This window comes from Fistularia commersonii, chromosome 2 (genome assembly GCF_037954325.1).
Source record: "Fistularia commersonii isolate RoL2024-O1a breed Wild chromosome 2, RoL_Fcom_v1.0, whole genome shotgun sequence".
NCBI classification, from domain to species: Eukaryota; Metazoa; Chordata; class Actinopteri; order Syngnathiformes; family Fistulariidae; genus Fistularia; species Fistularia commersonii.
The window spans coordinates 1,983,498-2,002,796 of record NC_141285.1 but is presented as its reverse complement, the minus strand read 5'-3'; the positions used below and the strand labels follow the sequence as shown (position 1 = coordinate 2,002,796).

General features: G+C 42.9%; 1 protein-coding gene across 2 annotated transcripts; it reads left to right on the top strand.

The window, feature by feature from the left end:
• Positions 1-1,196: 1,196 nt before the first annotated feature.
• fbxo28 (F-box protein 28) lies at positions 1,197-18,607 on the top strand. Of its 2 annotated transcripts, none has more exons than XM_086164128.1 (5): positions 1,197-1,385; positions 8,218-8,327; positions 9,693-9,831; positions 14,880-15,075; positions 15,167-18,607. In XM_086164128.1, exons 1-5 carry the CDS (start codon positions 1,197-1,199, stop codon positions 15,673-15,675), a joined length of 1,143 nt encoding a protein of 380 aa, XP_086020254.1. In that variant the 3' UTR covers positions 15,676-18,607. The 2 variants fall into 2 exon arrangements, with proteins under 2 accessions (XP_086020254.1, XP_086020261.1); XM_086164135.1 differs by lacking the exon at positions 1,197-1,385 and adding an exon at positions 2,785-3,400.
• The last annotated feature ends 692 nt before the right edge of the window (positions 18,608-19,299 follow it).

The window sequence follows — 19,299 nt, the reverse complement described above, 5'->3', positions numbered from 1 at the left end:
CATCAACATTGGATCAGCTTGTCATGTGTTTTAACACTTAAATTTTTGCATCTGACTCCAAATCCAAACCTCCATGGGTTCATATATTTGATTTCCATTGATATTTTTGGTGTGATTTTGTTGTCAGCACATTCAACAATGTCAAGGACAAGAATATTTCATTCATTCCCATTAAGGATGTTATTTTAGTGTTCCCTTTATTTTTTTGAGTCGTGTATATTAACATTATTATAACCAGTAATGCTATACAGTATATACTATACAGTAAGCATTATCTTTATTTGCACGTGCAATTTAAGTGATGCTAGTCATTCTTATGTCCATGAAAATATCGCTCTTACTCAAACAGTGCATTCAGTTCATATTTATGCCGCTTGGTGTTTCTGTTTTAACAGGGGCCCTTTTCGCTGCCAACGAACTCACAGTCCTTCACTGGTTAAGTGTGGGACGGCCACAGACCCACGCATGGTTTTCATCATCATTTAATACAACTGGGGGTGTGAGTTGTAGAAATGACTGCTTATGAAAATGAGCTGATCTCTGCTCTCTCTGTTTTCTGGACTTAAATTTCCGTCACTAGTTGCAAACATAGCACTGTCAGTGCCATCTTGAGAATCCCAGGGTAACACCTGATTTACTAGTGCAGGTGATTTATTATTCTTATTAACCCTTGTCGGCTTCATTTTTTAGGTCGGTCCACTCATTGTTTCAAGTAGAACTTAATGTTTACATTTTAGTTTTTGCCAAAAAAACATCCCATTTGGTACTTTTTGGTGATTTTTTTTCCAGTGCCAGAACTTACACATGTACTTTCTCACATGTCCGCCAGGTGTCATAATTTCGCTATTTTAATTTGAAAACAAATATGGATATTTTAGACATTTTCAAGATTAGGTTTGTAAGTTAATAAAATGCAACAACTTTATTTCATCCATAATTCTTATTTATTTTTATTTTCAATCACGCACCCCCCTGTCCTCCAAACTTACTATTACAACACTTGGGGTAGTTCCATCCACCTTAATAACTTTTTACCCCAAAAATTTCGTATGGAAATATTTCTAATAATATAAAAATAATAATTCAGAATATAAATATTAACCCTTGCGTGTTTCCTGCCCCCACATGACCGGAGGGGAAATAGATGCCATCCTCCCGAGTTTACGTCACTTCCGCCTCCTCCTCGGTAAACCAAGATGGCGGCCGTGGTAGAGAGAGTTGATGGATGTGTTGGGTCCTTGGATTCAGACGCAGTGTCACCCAGACAGTCCACCCCTCCGCCGGACCAGCCACACCAGAATAACCCGCTGCTTGGCCTCCCTATCGTTGCGATCGAGACCATCCTCAACTTCCTGTCGTACGACGAGATCAGCCTGCTGCGCTCGGTAAGACAACAAAACAATCGTCCGGAAAGTGGACGGAGCTAAAGCTAACATGCATGCTAGTGGCTGTGTCCATGAGATCCGTGTCCAGATATCCGTGCTCTCTCTCTCTCTCTCTCTCTCTCTCTCTCTCTCTCTCTCTCTCTCTCTCCTGACACGCACACGCACACACGCACGCTCACTGCGCCGGGGTCTAATGAGCAGGAAACTGAGCTGCGCGGAGGAGGTTGATGGAGGTGAATACTGATGGAGGTGAAGTCATCAGGCAGGTTCCCCGCGGTCCCCACTGTCCCGTCTGACGTGAAATGCTGAGATATAGAGGAGTGTGCGTGATGGGATGCATCCCTCTTTGTCACACGCACATGGAGTGGGGTAACTTCCACCTGGATCAGTGGGGGAGGGGGTCACCTCTGACCTCAAGGCTTCCTCAATTCATTTCACCTTATAGCATGTGTCAAACTCAAGGCCCGCGGGCCGAATGTGGCTCGCCACATCTTATTATGTGGCCCGTGAGAACGTCTTAAAAGGTCTTAAAATAAGTAAGCCTAACGCGTGCATTGACCATAAAATACATTTCTCAAAACTCATGCCGATCATGTTACCTGCCAAGTGATGGCATCCAGCCATTAGATCGCAGTTTATCCACATCAACAAGCTGAATTTGGAAATACAAGTGATCCCTAAATGTCCAGGAAGAGAAAAGTTGATGCAGATAGAAGGCTGTTTCAAGAAAGGCCAATACATGTTTGTGCTTCAAGGAGAAAAAGCGGTATTTATTTTTGTGTTGTGAGGCAGTGTCGCTTGTCAAAGAGTACGATCTACGTCGGCATTTTGACACCAAACACGGTGTTCCAGAAAAACAGCCTTTCTAGAACAACAACAAGTTGTCTAAGAACCAAAAAGACAAACTATGATGGCAGCAGAATGTGTTCATCAAAAACACTGCACCAGTGAAAGCTAGCTTTGGAACAGAGCAACTCGTAAACAATTTTTTTTTTTTTACATCTACGCAAATGCATATGTAACATTTTGGATTTTAATGAGTAATAAATTCAGAGTTAGAAACATGTATTTTATGTTACATTTATTTACATGGAGTTACATTAATACTGTTACTCTTTGAGGGGAACCATGATGCTGATGTGGCTCTCAACCCTGGACTGGAGGAAGACCTTTATCTACCCACGTGGTTCACATTCAGCTCTAAGACATCAGTCCCTGCTAGCTTTGGGGTTCCTGGTGCATTTTATCTTCAGTTGCAATTTGACCTTAAAGTCCTTAAATTTTCTCAGAAATCGGCCGTATTAGTAAAAGCAGAATCCGCTGAAAATATTCCTCCCGGGGTTTGTAGAAAAGCCGACTCGTTCAGTTTGGGCTTCTAATTAAAACGTAGGATGCCGGGGTTGGAAGTGCCAGGCAGGAGGTCGAGAGGAAGACGAAAGAGAAGATTAATAGATGCTGCGAAAGAGGATATGAAGTTAGCTGGTGTGGGAGAGGAGGATACAGAGAACAGGGTTACATGCAGGAGGTTGATTCGCCGTGGAGACCCCTGAAGGGAGAGGCCAAAATGAAAAAAAGAAGATTAAAATGGAGCACAGCACCTTCATTATCAGGTTTGGAGAGATCGAAGTGGAACGGTGAGGTTGCAGGGAGTGTACAAAACGGTTGTGTGACCAGCGCCGATGTTTGCTTTGCCGACCGTGACGTTGAGGAAAAGACACGGAGCAGAGTTGAAGATGTGAAGGTTCTCATCGGGCTGATTCCATCAGACTCCTTCCTGAGACGGTTCAGATACGTCAAGAGGACGTACAGATACCATCTCTTCAGATACGTACTGCATAAACTGGCAGAAGGATGCCAAGGCTGGAACTGCCAGACAGGAAGGCTGCAGAGGAGATTTATAAATGGAGTGAAAGAGGACATGAAGTTAGTCGGGGTGACAGATGAGGATGCAGAGAAGAAGGCGACGAGGAGGCAGATGATTCACTGTTTTGCCCCCTGAAAGGAGCAGCGACAAGGTAAAGACCTTCAATTTCTGCTTTGACAAATGTGAGCCATTCGCCTTTTTTAATCTCACCTTTTTAATTTAAAGTGAAACTTCACAATTTATTGAATGCATTTCATCCAGAAAGCTACTGAAATCTATAGAATATTTTCAGTTCAAAAATGTTCCTCAGTTTCAGATTATTATTATAATTTTTTTTTTTTTTTTTTACATAAAGCAGTAAGTATAGTTCTTGAAAAATTGAAAATAAAATCCCCAGATTTCCTTTTGGCTCCAGCCACAAGGGGTTTCCCTGTGAACGTGTGATGTTTACGTAATAGTGCAAACTTTCATGTTCGATCTGGTTGTTTGCTGTCGGAAGTGCACGTGGGCGGCGCGCCGTTTAAGGACTGTCGGAAATCTGACAATTCCTTTTTGCAGCTGCTGTGATCACTGCTTGTCAAATCCACCAGCAGAGTTTGCTATTAAAATGGCTAATGCAACACGAGTGTCATACATTTTTACTTTTTTATCCAGCTTTACATGTCTGCTTTTTTGTGTTTTTTTTTCCAGCCGCAGCAGAAAATGTGGATGATGTCTCACTGAAAAGTCTGTCTTTTTGTAGCTCTGTTGTAATTTTTTAACATTTTATGGTGTTGCATGGACTTTGGGTTATTTCATGATGAGGGAAAGGTTTTTTTTTTTTACCCCTGTTGTTTACTTTTTACTGATAGAGCTCTAAGACAATATTCTCATCTAAATACGTTTTTTTAAAAGTCTTAGTGATATTATAGGTTTCTACACAAAAGTGAACTGCCCGGTTTAAGCAGAAATACACATTCTTGTAATCGGTGGTCTTGGTTGGACTGAAACGACACTGAAAGCAGATGCAGGAATTGTTAAAACCTCACGGTGGCCGTTGCGTCACCTCAGGCGGCCCCGGAATGGATCGAAAAATTGCAAACCGATTCTGAAAAATAACAGCACTGTGAGTTGAAGTCGGTAAAAGGAAAGAAATTGTGGAAAGGAATCTAAAAATTAACTGATAAGGAGCAATGAAACCAATTAAACTATCGAACCGTGTACCGTTCCAAAGTATACGCCTTCAAAGGTGACTTTTGCTTTTATTAAAGTATTTCCGATTGTTAAATAGTACTTAAATTTCCCATCAACGGATTTATGAGCCAAAAGCTCCTAAGTTGTAGCCACCCACAGTGGCAGATCCAGGCCCCTGGATAAACGTCACTAATAAACGCGTCGTGATGCATTTTGCTTCTCAGCCCGACACCCGTGGTACTTTCCGGTTTCTATCCGAGAGTAAACGCCGCAGAAACAACAGGGCGCGTTGTGACGCAGGTGTGCCAGGTGTCGTCCGCTCACCGGACGCTCGCTGCTCTGCAGGTACATGACGTCATCACTTTGGTATGCAGGAGGCAAAAAAAAACATGGCGTCACTGATAAGGAGAGGAGATGAGCTCGGGGGGGGGGGGGGGGATATGAGCAGACGGCTCGTAACCGGTTTGAGATTTCCAACCTGGCTTTTACGGCGGCTGACCGAGACAGGTTTGGGCTGTTCCTGCCGCCGCCAGTATGATGTGATGGCTCGCGGATTCTCATGGGGAAAACAGCGTTCGCCAATGGTTACCAGAGAAAACGTATTCAAGTTGGCCTTTATTATTAAAAGTCTGATGCGATTCCGTGTGACTGCTTCGTCGGAAGGGCTTCAGAGATTGTTTTAATACTCTTCTGGAGTATCTGCCGTTTAATATTTTCCGGACTATAACCCGCTACTGTTTTCACACGCTGTGAACACTGCGGCTTAAACAACGACGCGGCTAATTTATGGATATTATTTGCGGGCTAACAAGCTTCATCCAACCAAAACATTTAGCCTCGTCACATCGGACTGATGAAATGACCGGGAAATGTTGAGGCTGTTCAATTCCGACAAGATGACTTTAATTGTTTTAGTGCACAGGAAGAAGACAAAGTTAGCGATTGGCTAACAGCTAACAAATGGTTCAGTGTAAATATCTCCTGTTACAACCTGCAGCTTACAGACGAGTGCGGCCTGTATATGTACACATATTTATTTCGTTCTTTTTAGCCGGCGCGGCTTATATTCAGGGGCGCTCTATCTTCCAGAAATTACTGTCATTTGAATTTTGATGAATTTGGCATTTCCAGCATAGATGAGAGGTCCGGCTGATAGTGAGAAGAAAAAAAGATGCGCTTCGGCACTTCTAAATTGGATGCAACAGGCGATAATGTACACATCAAATAACGTAACACCTGCGAGTAACATAATGATTTGGCCTTTTTAAAAGCAATAAAGCCAATGATGTAAGGAGTTAATTGGCTGGTTAAAAAAAAAACATTTGAAAATACAATAAATGGAGCGGATAATGTAATAGTACTTAAAAGCACATTATTTCTTAGAAATGCATGATGTTTTTGCAGTTTTTGTGCAGTTTGCTCATCAAAGATACGCATAATGGATGGCTACAGGCTAAGGAGGGCGGCCCAGACTTCCCTCTGGTGTTCCAAGCTAGCCAGCTCTTTGGTTCTGACCAACCGACTTGTCTTGATAGTTGTTTTGACAGTTCCCTTTTTTGCCCCTGTTATTCTGGATGAACACACCTCTTGTATCACATTGGTCACTGCGACTACGAACTCCCCGTCCGCGCTCAATGACTGGTTGCTTGAATAAAGTCCGACCGTGACGTGATGAGATTTTAACATCGATGCACTGAGAGGGAAATGGAAACTGCGTAATAAAAACTAGCAAGAATCTCCATATAATTAGGATTTTATTCCATTCCAGAATATGTGAGCTACTGAATCTCTGTTTAACGTCATTGCTCGTCTATCACTTTCTAAAAAAAAAAAAATCCCAAATTTAACCCATTAATTTCCCGACGTTTATATAAAAGAATACCAGCAGCCGTCCGGGTCAGTTTGAATAACAACAGACGTTCAAATTTAGTTCTCCCGGACCCTTCAGGGTTTGAAATTCCTAATCCATAGAGGTGCTTTGTCTCAGTCGTCAGACTTCAGGCTTAATCGTCGCCTCGAGGAACATTTTTATTCTTCCACGGCGGCATCTCGGTTCCCCAAACAATGTCAGACGCTGAAAACAACATACAACAACATCAACAACGCTGTTTATGGATTGAATTACGAATACCTGTTGAAACTCACTAGTACGCTCTGTTTGACTCTGTTTTTACCTTATTTTATTTCCTCACTGTACCAAGCAACGAAGAAAACTCCGCTCCCTCGGGGATTCATGAAGTGATACCGATCCAGTCGACTGGCGTCTTATTTATTTATTTACACCCTCCCTCGGGTTTACATTTTTTTTTTTGCGCGCGTCTGAGTCACGATGCAGGCGACTGTGCGCCCGTGTTTGCCGAATTACAAATTCATCCATCTTGCGTGACAGTTTCTGGGAGGGAGGGATGGAGGCTACGTGCTCGGTGCCTCTGGGATTTGAACTTCACCACAGTCTTCAAGGTCACTACTGTATTTATTTATCGCTCATGATGGCTTCTTTCTCCCTTATCTTAGAGGAAGCTGTCGTACCCAAGCGTGTCCTTTCCCTAATTATTTACCTAATGGGGCAGAACCGCATCACGCCATCATATTTGAATACAGGGTTCGACGCGAGAAGATGGGAGTCCGGCTGCCTCGGTTGAACACACCGATCTAGCGGAACAGATGTTTAGTTTCAGTGCCCGGGTTGTGTAGCAGAATATAGTGTGGGTAAACACACACACATTCTTGTGAAGAGAGAACCTTTTAATAAACAGGTAAATGATGCTGCTGAGGAACAAGTGTGACAGAGGCACAGCACAGGAAATGCTATGCTGGTGAGAGGTCAGATCTCACGTTATTGGAATTAATTGAATCATTTTCTCATATTTTTTTTTTTTTATGTGATCGCGGCATCCACCTGAAGGATTCTCCATAGTGACGGATGCATTTTAATTTCGACTTTTGCAACAAAGCCATCATGGATGAACCACGAGCAGTAGGCCGCCGCCGTCCATCGGGAGCGGGTTCGTTGTCTTGCTCAACAACACTTCGACACACTGGGAGGAGCTGGAAATCCAACCAGGAATGTTCAGTTCCAAAGACGATTGCTCTGCCTCCGGAGGAAGATCGCGATGTCATTTGTGAATTACTTGTGAAACCGACAAACCCCCCCCCCTTGCTCCTGCAGGTCTCTTTGACTATACGGTGGAGATGCAACCACCCGTGTGTTTCATTTGTGTACCTCATGAACCGGATATGAAATCCGTGGGAGGGACCGCGTTCACCTCCTATGAACCCGATCGCGATGTATAACTTCCTGTTTTCGTGATCCTGTTATTTCTCTACACGCTTTCTAATATCTGTATAAACCAGACCTGGGCATTTTACGGCCGGCGGGCCACGTCCAGCACGCTTTTTTAATATAACTTTTTTTATTAATAGGTATTTTCAATCAAAATTGAATTTAGAAACTTCATATTTTTTTCCTTTAGTTTAATTTTATATGGACGATTTCATACAAAATAATGTCAGTACATTTATATGATCGTGAATGATTTTAAAGTTGAAATAAAATGCCAAAAAAAATTGAAATATTTCAATTGCAATTTTCATTTTGTTGAATTGACATGATACCCAGTTGGCCCGCGCATAAAATTAAACAAGAAATGTGACCCGCCAGCCAAAATAATTGCCCACCCCTGTCATAGATCATCGCTTAAGGGTCAGTGTGCACAGCATTGCCATGACAACCACCCCCGTTTACCAAAAGCATGTTGTGACACGTCACCCCCCCCCTTCCTGTGTCGTCTCCAGGTGTGCAAACGCATGGACATGATCTGCCAGCGCGTCCTGAACCAGGGCTTCCTGAAGGTGGAGCGTTACCACAGCCTGTGTCAGAGGCAGGTCAAAGCCCAGCTGCCCAGGTCAGGACCGCCGGCGCAATAACACACTCGCAAACACCTCATCTCCGTGTGTGTTAGTGTTCACCGTCCTCGGATTTTACGGCCGTTGGATCTAGAAGCGGTTAATCTCAGCTCCGCGCGAGGTTCTGTTGATCCTCGAATTACGAGTCCAATCGGTTCAATTCAATTTCCACATAAAAATGAATTTAAATGCTATTAATTTTTTCCAGCCTTCCAGCCCCACCCCGCTTTTGTGACGTGTTTTCAAATAAAAAATGTATTTTATTAAAAAACAACTGATATGTTATCCCTTCTGGGTAACATCTGATGGCCCCCAGATGACCAAAGTAACAATATCACAACAATATGACAACAATCGCACTTTCAACTTGCAAAATACATATTTTATTGCCTGTTTATATATTGTATAGTTATTTTATTGCCTATCTGTATCTTTTATATATATTGCCTATTTTATACAGTTTTATAGTTGTATTGTCCAGGACTACAGATGGAAATTAGCTGTGAGCTATAATCTGGTACAAACATCTCTGCCTCTGTGCTTAATGTATTTGTACACTGTCCTAATAAACTTCTAAACAAACAAACAAACAACATATAGATATAGTGGTGCATAAAAAGGGTAGAAATAAGCTTGTTTTATTAGGTGTCTTTCCCTTGAAGAACAGACAACAGCGTCGGAGGAGGAAGAAGAGGTTGGGGGAGTTTTTCCTTTTCTTCACTATCACTCAACCATCTCGCTAAACACTCAACAATTTATCGCTAAATTTAGCTTAGCCACGATGCTACATTTTATCGTTACTTATTTTAAGCGACGAAATGAACATCAGTCCTCGCTTCACGGACAAGTCGACAACACGCACACCGATGACAGGGCCTCCCGTACAGATGTTTTTAAACGCCGCTTCACGCACGACCGCGGCTACATCGGTGTCAAACGCTCATATCGCTCGCTCACAACTCAGATCTCAGCTTGTATCAATAAGATAAGATAAGAACAACTTTCTTATCCCAAAGGAAATTGTTGTGCCAGAGTTTCAAGCCAAACATAATAATAATAGATAATAGTAGGAAGGAGGGAGAATAAGAAATACAATCAAATATAAAGTGTCAAAGTCAAGGCTATCAAGTGTTTTAAGGTCTTAAAAAGTACAAACATATAACATATGTATTAACAGTACAAACATAACAATAAGCGATAAATCGGAAAAATCCATAAGTTGATGCGCCCGTAAGTCGGGGTTCCCCTTGAAAACGTCTGTCAGGTTCACTCAGCAAACCTCCACCGCCAATTTAATCCGTTAAAAGCTGTTGAGAAATTTGCGCCTCTTCTGTTTGCCCTTTCGCCTGGCCGTTATTTCTCAGACGAGAGTCGGAGAGAAGAAACCACTCGCTGGCCCGTCACGCTGACATCCTGGCTGCCGTGGAGACTCGCCTCTCTCTGCTGAACATGACCTTCATGAAATACGTGGATTCCAACCTCTGCTGCTTCATCCCCGGAAAGGTCAGTCCTGCGTCAGCCAACTCACCGATGAGTCTCTCCTCTTCAGCACTTTGGTTTCACTCCTGGGCCGATGCTTTTCGGACAACTTACAGTATTAACACGACCATAAGGCGCACCGCACTAAAAGGCGCAGTCTCAGTTATGTGTGCCATTATTGTATTTAACTCACACATAAGGCGCGCCTGATTATAAGGCGCAGGTTTTATATACAATCCCCGCCCACACTTCCCCCTTTAACGTTCTCATGGTGTCCTCTACTACGTCCGCCTTACAACAACAACACACACACACAAGCATACAAGTGTGCGTATTTGAAAATAGAGTGGGAGCAAAACTGAGTTTGGTATTCACATTTTTTTTTACCCGTAGTTGTCATCAATCGAACCCATGGAAGTCCTCATCCTCTGTTTCTGATTTGAACAGCCGCGCTAAATCTCCGTCAAACATGCCAGCTTCACTTTCTTCACTGTCAGAGTCGCTTTCCTCGGAAACGATGCCGGCTTTTGCGAAAGCTCCAACAACAGTGCCGGCGGACACGTTAGCCCAAGCATCTAGAATCCATTCACTGCCTTCCGCTCTTAGTGAAACCGTGGTCTCCAAGAAGACTTTTAGTACCCTGTTGTGCGTCTCGCTACCGTGCTGGTCCCCTTCTTCTGCACAGTGACTCACCGGGATGTCGAAAGTGAGCGGCTCCTCGTCCACGTTAGCGATGTGGCCGGGCTGGATGTGTTTGTCGGCGATGTTTTCAGGGTTGTTAAAACAACAATGTTCTGCACATACCCGTTCTTTTATATACAATCAACACCCACACTTCCCCCTTTAACGTTCTCATGGTGTTTTCTACTACGTCCGCCTTACAACAACAACACACACAGGGCCACTGCACTATAGGGCGCACCACACATTTTGAAGAAAATCTAAGACTTTTATGTGCGCCTTATAGTCGTGAAAATACGGCACTACTTACCTTTGGTCCAGTCGCTGCCCGCCTCACCTCGAGCTACTACAAACTTCCCGATATCTATATTTTTTGGGTCCTCTGTTTGATTTTATTGCGGCATCGCTATCACGGGGGCCGACAGCGGCTCAGCGAGTTGTCCGTTAAAGACCCCCGATTTTTATCAAAAACTTAACCCAACATAATTTATTATTGTGATATCACTACCATTTGTCAGGATACAACTGATTCTGCAGATGGACAAAATGATCTTTTTTTTTTTTTTTTTTTTTTTTAGGAGCGTGAAAAAGAACTCTACGCAAATGTTTTGATTCAGCGAATTAGTCATGAATCGCTGCGCTGTGAGAGTGAGATAAAAAAAAAAAAACAAAAACAAACAACAAACAGCATCAGTTGAAGTCACGGGAGCTTTCCAAACCAATTTCCTCAGTTTGGTGGCAGAGAAAGGATATTTTCCTTTTTCTCTCCCCCCACTCAGATGGCAAACATGACCAAAAATGGAAGCTCGCAATTTCGGAAGTTGATACCACCACCGATATCACCTAAAAACGCCGTCTTCGGCTTCTAGCTCTTAGTTTCTCCCACCGGAGAGGCGAGGAGACCTCAGCGCTCCGAAACATACAGCTCATCTTAGCGGCCATCACTTGTTTGGACGTGTCCTTGTCGTCCGATCGTCTTCTGTTTGACTGAAGAGCGGAAATTATTGGAAGAAAAGATGTCTAATCAATCAATTAATGCGACAATGGAAAATGCAAGCAACGTGAACTGTCATCCAAGGCTGAGGAAGAGATCTTCCCAGAGCAGATAGTCTCTTTCCTGAGTAGGATTCAGTGACTGCATTGGCCCCAAGCATCTATTGGATTGAGGATTTTCCATTACAGAAGGAAATTATATAGTCATTTTAGTGGTGATAAATCAATTTTTGGAGCCTCACCGCACTGCAGAGGCAGTTCTTAGCCGTTTATTCTTTTAACAACGTCTACACTTTCTGTGTAAAGTGGTGCTTCTCAGTTATTTTCTGATACGCCTCTCCCAAGGAAGAAGAAAACGGAAGAAAGGTGGAGCAACTTGCAACAAATAATAACCATGCTAACATTGGCTTTTAGGTTCTAACAGAAAAGATTTAAAGTGCATCAATTGGCCTGAAATTTAAGATAATTCGGTCCTTATTTAAACAATTTTTCGATCAACCATTTGATTCCGAAAAATCAAATGCGATCAAATCTATAGATAATAAATTCAAATTAATCAGCAACCTTAACTCAGGAGCACACGATATAAAACGCAAATCAAAATTTAACAAAACAATCAGTGCTAATTTTTTTTTTATCAAAATGAAGTCAGAATGTACGGCTGCGGCGCTACGTAGGCTTTGTCGTATTTCCTCGCATCAGCTTTCGGGTGACTTGGCTTTCTTTCATTATGTCCGTCTCTCACTGACTTTCCTATCATCCCTGTTAAATATTTTTCCACGGTGTCTCTTAAGGATTTGTTCATTGCACGTCATATTTCCTGCTCTGTGCTGCGTTTGCAAAAAACAAGCTACACTATAGCGCTAACACTCCGCGCACTCTGACGACCAGAGCGCTACTGCCACCTGCTGTGGATGTGCAATTACATTTTATTCTAGTGCAGCAAAAATAAGCATGTTCTAATTTTATCTAATAATGTAATTCTTAATATTATTAATATTATATTATCAAATATTTATGATAACACCAATAAAGGGTTTATTAAAAGAATATAATGAATTACAGCGCATAACATCTTACTGGTGCTAAAAACAACCGCTAACGCTCGGAGATGGAATGTAAGAATGTTATAGCTGGACAGGATCGGCGGCGCATTGAGCATAAATGCCTTCCAATGAATTTATTCTGACTTTTTTATTATTATTATTATTCATTTTTTATTTATATTATTTAGAATTATTATTTATTATGACTATAAGACTGATTAAGACCATCATGCTCTATCAAACTCTCTCCATATGCAACATGCCAGTGAGCTCAGTTAGCCAAGTGTCAAATTGAAGTTTATCATTTGACTTCCAGAGTCTTAATATTTCTTCACTGTTATTAAACTGTACACAACGCATAACAGTAATTTGCATGAAGGCACGATGACTCAGCTGGAAGAGAAAGAAAACCCGAGCCACTCGAATATGTCCTACTAAAGAGAGCCTTCTGAAGATGCAAACAAACGTCGATTTCACGTTTTCATCTGTCTTTGTTTTTTTGCAGTTTAATTCCCGTAACACAACGTGATGCAATTACTTCGTCCGTTAAAGCTCAAAGTGCCGTTTGTGATATTTTCTTTTAAAGCTCGACCGATTGATACCAATTGACTCGGACCAAAAACCCGCCGTTGGAATCGCTTCAAGGTCGGAGACGCGTGTTGCCAACGAAAAAAGTAGATGTGGAACAGGAAGTAGCACCAGAAAACCACGGGAATTAGCAGGAATATGAAATAACGACAAAGGAGGAAATGGACTGCGCTAAGTTGACTCGCCCACGCAGAGACGGCGAGGTGTTCGGCGTCCACATTTGTTTACAACCCAAATCGTTGCGTCGCCCTGGTTCGTTTACCCTCAAAACTGTGGCTGGCGCGGATGCGGTCACTTCTCGCAAGCCTTCGATGCGTACAGTCGGTTAAACAAGTCCGACCTCAGCGAAAATCTACTGAAAACCAGACTGAGATCTGATGAGTTTTTTTTTTTCTTCTAGCCCGGTGGTTCTTATCCTGGATTCGGTGAGTCGGTCCCGGGGGTTCGGCGGAGGTCGAAACACACACCCGACTTATATAATTGGTGACGGCCGTCACCGGCTGCAGGAGATCACGCTACATAGGTCGGCCTATATGTGCTGCAGGGATTTTGGGGCGCACGGTCGTCAACTTGTGACTGTCGTGATGGTACGTCGCGTGATTTGCCTGTTCTCGGCTGTGTTCTCGATCCTGGATCCAAAAAAGAAGGATTCGGTGAATGCGCATGTGAAACCGGTGGGGTTCAGCACCTCCAACAAGGTTAAGAACCAATGTTCTAGATGGTTCTAAACCAGGGGTCGGCAACCCGTAACACCCAAAGAGCCATTCGGGCTCGGTTTCCCCGGAAAAGAAAACACTGGGAGCCGCAATTACTTGTTGACGTCTAAAATAAAGGTACCGCTGTGTATATTGCTTTTTATTACCTTTACACTTTGTATAAACAAGTGTGTAGTGTGTTGCTTCTGAAATTCACAAAGTATTACGAAGAAAATTAAATTTTATCTATGTAATGAACTCATTTTGGGCTTTCAGAGCGTGTAGCGGAGCCTTGACCTGAATTTTAAAAATAAATCGGGAAAAAAATCACCGTGTCAGTAAACAATAAAAAATAAATATTTGCAAAATATCTTCATAAATATTTATTTTACCCGGTTTATGGGACTTCTTCTCCTGAACTTCTGCGCTCAGCATCTGCAAACCGGAACTTTACCGGCTGGCGGGTATACCGGCTTCCGCCAGTGTGACGTTATTTTGAGCGGCGAAAAATAATAAATGTAATTTTATTTAATATTTCAAGATCACAATAATCTTCCAACTTAGAACTAAAATGAATTAACACAAATGAAATACACCTCAATTACATATTTATAATTTATTTTCCCAAGCCACTCGGAGCCGCAGTGTAAAGATGAAAGAGCCGCGGGTCACTATTTATATTTTCATTAATTCCGGTCGTGTATTTTTCACCCTTACTTTTCCTTTATGCTGTCCATTATTATCCCTATGTTGTTGTTCTCCTCCCTGCTGTCTATTTATTCCTGGATGTCTTGCTATCTTCTGTCTCTCATATTTATATTCATATTTATTTTTTGACATTATCACTGTTACGCTGCTGTGACAACAGAATTTCCCCTCTGGGGATAAATAAAGTTTATCTTATCAGCTCTAGAAGTTCGCGTCGGTACAACATCGCCCATTTTCGCTCGCCAGCTCGTATTTTTGTACAGAAAGTCGCCGCAGTCGACGGTCGTGCCCAGCAGAAATTACAAACACAGTTCCTTTCGGTGTTTCCTGATCTTCCTGTGTTTTGTGCACGTGTGGTCAGGTCATAGACGAGATCTACCGCGTGCTGCGCTACGTGAACTCCACCCGGGCCCCCCAGCGAGCGCACGAGGTCCTGCAGGAGCTGAGGGACATCTCCTCCATGGCCATGGAGTACTTTGACGAGAAAATCGTGCCCATCCTGAAGAAGAAGCTGCCCGGCGCCGACCTGTCGGGCCGCCTGATCGGCTCCGCCCCCGGTAAACACTCGGCCGCGTGACCCGAAGGGAAAGAGGCCGTTGGAAATTAAAGGAAATAAATAAAAATGTCTCTTGTGTCCGCTTCCATCAGTGGCAGGACCTTCTACCTCCCTGACCACCATGTCGCTGCTGGCCAAGAACACGCCGTCGCGTTCGGAGATGACCAAGGTGCAGCAGCAGGTGAAGGTGAACGGGGCGTCCATGGCGGTGCTGCGGCGGGAGATGCAGGAAATCCGTGTCAAGCAGCTGGAGCAGCAGAAGCAGCTGCAGGACCAGGAGCAGAAGCTGCTGGAACAGACGCAGGTGATCGGCGAGCAAAACGCCCGCCTGGCCGAGCTGGAGCACAAGCTCCGCGAACTGATGGACAGCAGCGCCGCCGCCCTCGGGGGCCCCCGGCCCGGCGCGGCGGCGGCCCCTTCCACGTCGGGCGGCGCCGCCGTGTCCCCGAGCGGCGTGGCGGCCGCCGTGTTGGCGGGCGGCGGCGGCGACGCGGCGTCCCCGCCGAGGGAGTCGGAAGGCGAGGGGAGCTCGTCGCTCAAACGCAACAGAAAGAGCTCAGACCTCCCGCGACAGTCCAAACGGCTCCGATGCAAGAAGTAGGACTCCTCGCCGTTTCCTTTCCGCCTCGGAAGTCGGACTGTTGGCGCCCTGCTGCCCCGCCGCCCCATATCTCTGTATGCTTCGCCAGTGTTCTCCGACGCCCCCCTTCACCTCCGCCGCAAACCCTCGGGTGTTGGATCGGACAGTAGTGTTATAGACTGAAGAAAACCCTGAGCCCACGAGAATTGTTTTTTTTTTTTTTTTTTTTTTTTTTTTTTGCACAACATCCACAGGGTCGCGTCGTTTTTTTTTTCCCCCTCATCCACAAACCAGCGGCGTCGACCCGGGGGGTTCGGTACCGGAGGTGGGGAGTCGGGGCGGGTCGTTTGAGGCTTCGCCAACAGGAACACACCACCGTCGAATCAATTCTTTAAAATGTGTAACGTAATAAAATAGGAATGACGCTTTTCCCATCAATTTTAAAAAAAAAAGGTTTTACCTCGCTGCGATCACCTTTTCCGATCGCCGGTGTTCACACGTCAACAAAAACACTACCGCTAAATTACATTTGTCCCCGAATGGCTGGTTTTCAGGCCGATGGCGGTTTTGATTCTGGATCTGATTTCTGGCGTTGAAATAACCACCCATCCCGATATCGCTAAATACAACGGACTTGACCGAGCTGAATTATTCCAAACGGGGATCTGGGTTTTGTCAGGGTCCGGAGCACGAAGAAGGATTGAATGTCACGTGAACAGCCACAGATATTTTATACTCTGAATCCCCCCCCCGCGATAAAATATGGCTCAGTACTTCTTAAAGCAGCGGATCATTTTTAGCAGTCGTAAAGGAAGCGAGACGCGTGATTCACAAGCTTATTTTTTTTAATCGTCTTTGCACAGCAGGAGAACCAGGATTGTCAGTGCACGTGCCTTGGTTACAAAAAAAAAAAAAAAGAAAAAATAGATCAGTTAATGAGAAAAGGTCTTTTTTTTTTTTTTTTAAGGTGTTAAATTGAAATGACCTCAACTGCTGACGCTTTTCGTACCGGCTAAAATTAAAAATAAAAACGAGGGGGAGGGAGGGAAGAGACTTCCACTTCTGACAGGGTAATTTCACTTTTCGGCGGTTTCTCTTAAAAAAAAAGGTAGTCCTAAAATGCACGTTCACACACACACACACACACACTTCCCCATTCGTAAACGCCGCTAAATTCAGTAAATTCTGGCAAAACACAACAGAACTCCTCTCGAAGTTACAGGTTTGGTTTTTTTTTTTTGTTTAGTTTGACCCCCAAGTCACAGAACCCTCCTCGCTCGCTCATGAACTTTGACCTCTTTGGAAGCCTTGCACTGAAACCAGTGACGCACCCGCATGAATGACATCAATCTAGTTCGCCTCAAAGTCCAGCGAGATGGAAGAACATTATTTCATTCTGACCAGATCCTTACTTTTCTAGATAAGGTATTCTTTTCCTAAAACAGAAGGTTTCACGTGCACGCATGAAGGAGGACACACGACCGCAGTGTGACATCTCGCATCTGGTGTTTTTATATCTTTCACCGGAGCAGTATATTTTCAAAAAATGCGTTTCTAGATTCCAGAAGTCCAGTTCAGTTTATTTTACGGCTTTCGTAAGTCGTATGTTTGACGCGCAGTCGGACCACACGGCCTCTTCAGACATCATTTTAACAACCAGAAATACAGCTCTCTTCGCTTTTTGAACTTATGCAGTTGTGACGGTCTGCAACTCAGGTGGGGCTCATGTGAATCTATTATTAAAAAAAAAAAAAAAAATCAGTTGAAATACAAATTGTCCGATCAGCGATTCCAAACCAGAATGCCTTCGGAGATATTGGGCAAACATCTCGAGAGCAAATCGGGCATTCCGAAGGAGCAAAATTACTCACATCCAGGATTCAACCATTTATTTTAAGTCAATTTAGGATCATAAAGATTGCAAAGAACATCTTTTGTAGAAGGAATATTAGCCTGCATTCATGAATCCGCCTCCAAAGTTACATCAAGACATGATTTTTCGCCGCCCCACAGAGATCCTCTCATATTTTGCCTCGTAATGTCGAACATGTGGCAAGAATTTTATCTTAAATCCTCACGAAAGCCTTTGCGGACAGTTCATCTACTACCAGAGGATCTGTTCCTTTCACGTGTGTCAAATGCTTTTTTTTTGTGTGTGTGTGTGTGTGTGTGTGTGTGTGAATTAGATAGAAAAAGAAAGGAAAACAAAAACCAAACCGGTGCGGTCAGGACGATGTGAAGATGCTGTTCACGTGATTGCGACTTACATTGTCTTCCTCTGCCGGCGCTCGACGCTGGAAGTATTTCTATCTACGTCCACCAACGGTGTTGCACGGATTCGGATTAAAGCTGTTTCATTGGGGGAAAAAAAAAAAAAAAAAAAGAAAACATCCGACGGAATATTTTTAGCTGCTTTTTTTTTTTTTTCTCAGTGAGGCAATGTTAATAGACACTCCTGTAGCAGTTAAATCTATGTGAAGAATCGGACTTGCACACAGTCTGGAAGGTTCCCCCTCTGCACCCTCCTGTTCATCAGAAGCTCTGTGTTGTTTTAGACCTGAACCACTTAACCGCATGAATTGTTTTTGTTTGTTTGTTTTCTTTTTTTTTTTTTTTTTTTTTTCTAAAGGACCCCACCCCCCACCTCACTTCACCTCACCCCCACTCATCGGAAATGCAGTTCATGTCTTCAACACTAGGTGTGTATTATAAAGACACTGGGCAACAGATCGCAAGATGTAACTAAGTGGCTTGATCAGAGACTGCGTCTCACTTTTGAAACTTGTACTGTAATCTTCATGTACTTTAAAGTGTAGATTGTGAACTATGTCATGTATGTATACCGAGAAAACTATCTTGAGTCGGCCGACTTGGGGTCGACCGTACAGTACTGTTGCACACATTACTGTTACAAATGTAGAAACTCAAAAGTTATTAAAAGTCATTTCCTCTTCGTCGTTTTAATCCTTGTCCTTCCGACGGCGAGGAGGTCTTTTTTTGGATGAATCCCCGTACCAGGAGTGCACCTTGGTCCACTTAGCTTTTTAAGTATATAATAATAAATATATATTATTTATTATATTATTTATCCCGAAAAGGAAATTGTTGTGCCAGAATTACAAGAAAAAACATAACAATAATAAATAATAGAAGAAAATTGTATAAACAGTAAAAAAACAAAAAAGGGGGAAATATGAAATCCAATAAACTATAAAGTGTCTTAAGTAAAAGTAACAAGTGAAGACTATAAAGTGTCTTAAAGTCTCCAGTAACAAGTGAAAGATAAGGAGTGCACAAGAGTATGAAAAAATATTGTACATGTAGCTGTTATGAAGTGAAATATTGCAGTTATTGCACAATATACTTATGTACAAATAAAATATTATTACTTATCTTTCCTATTTACATGAAAAAAATTAGAAAATGTATCTTTTTACCTTGTATTATAACTATATGCATATATATATATATATATATATATATATATACTCACACACATATATGTGTGGGTGTACAGAGTAAGAATATGTACCATGCATTATTTTGCATTTTAGAAAATAAGCTTTATTGTATCTACAGTGCTCATTGTAATGCTTTTTTTTGCCAAGACCCAGGAAGTGAAGTGATTGATTTACAGACGTTTAT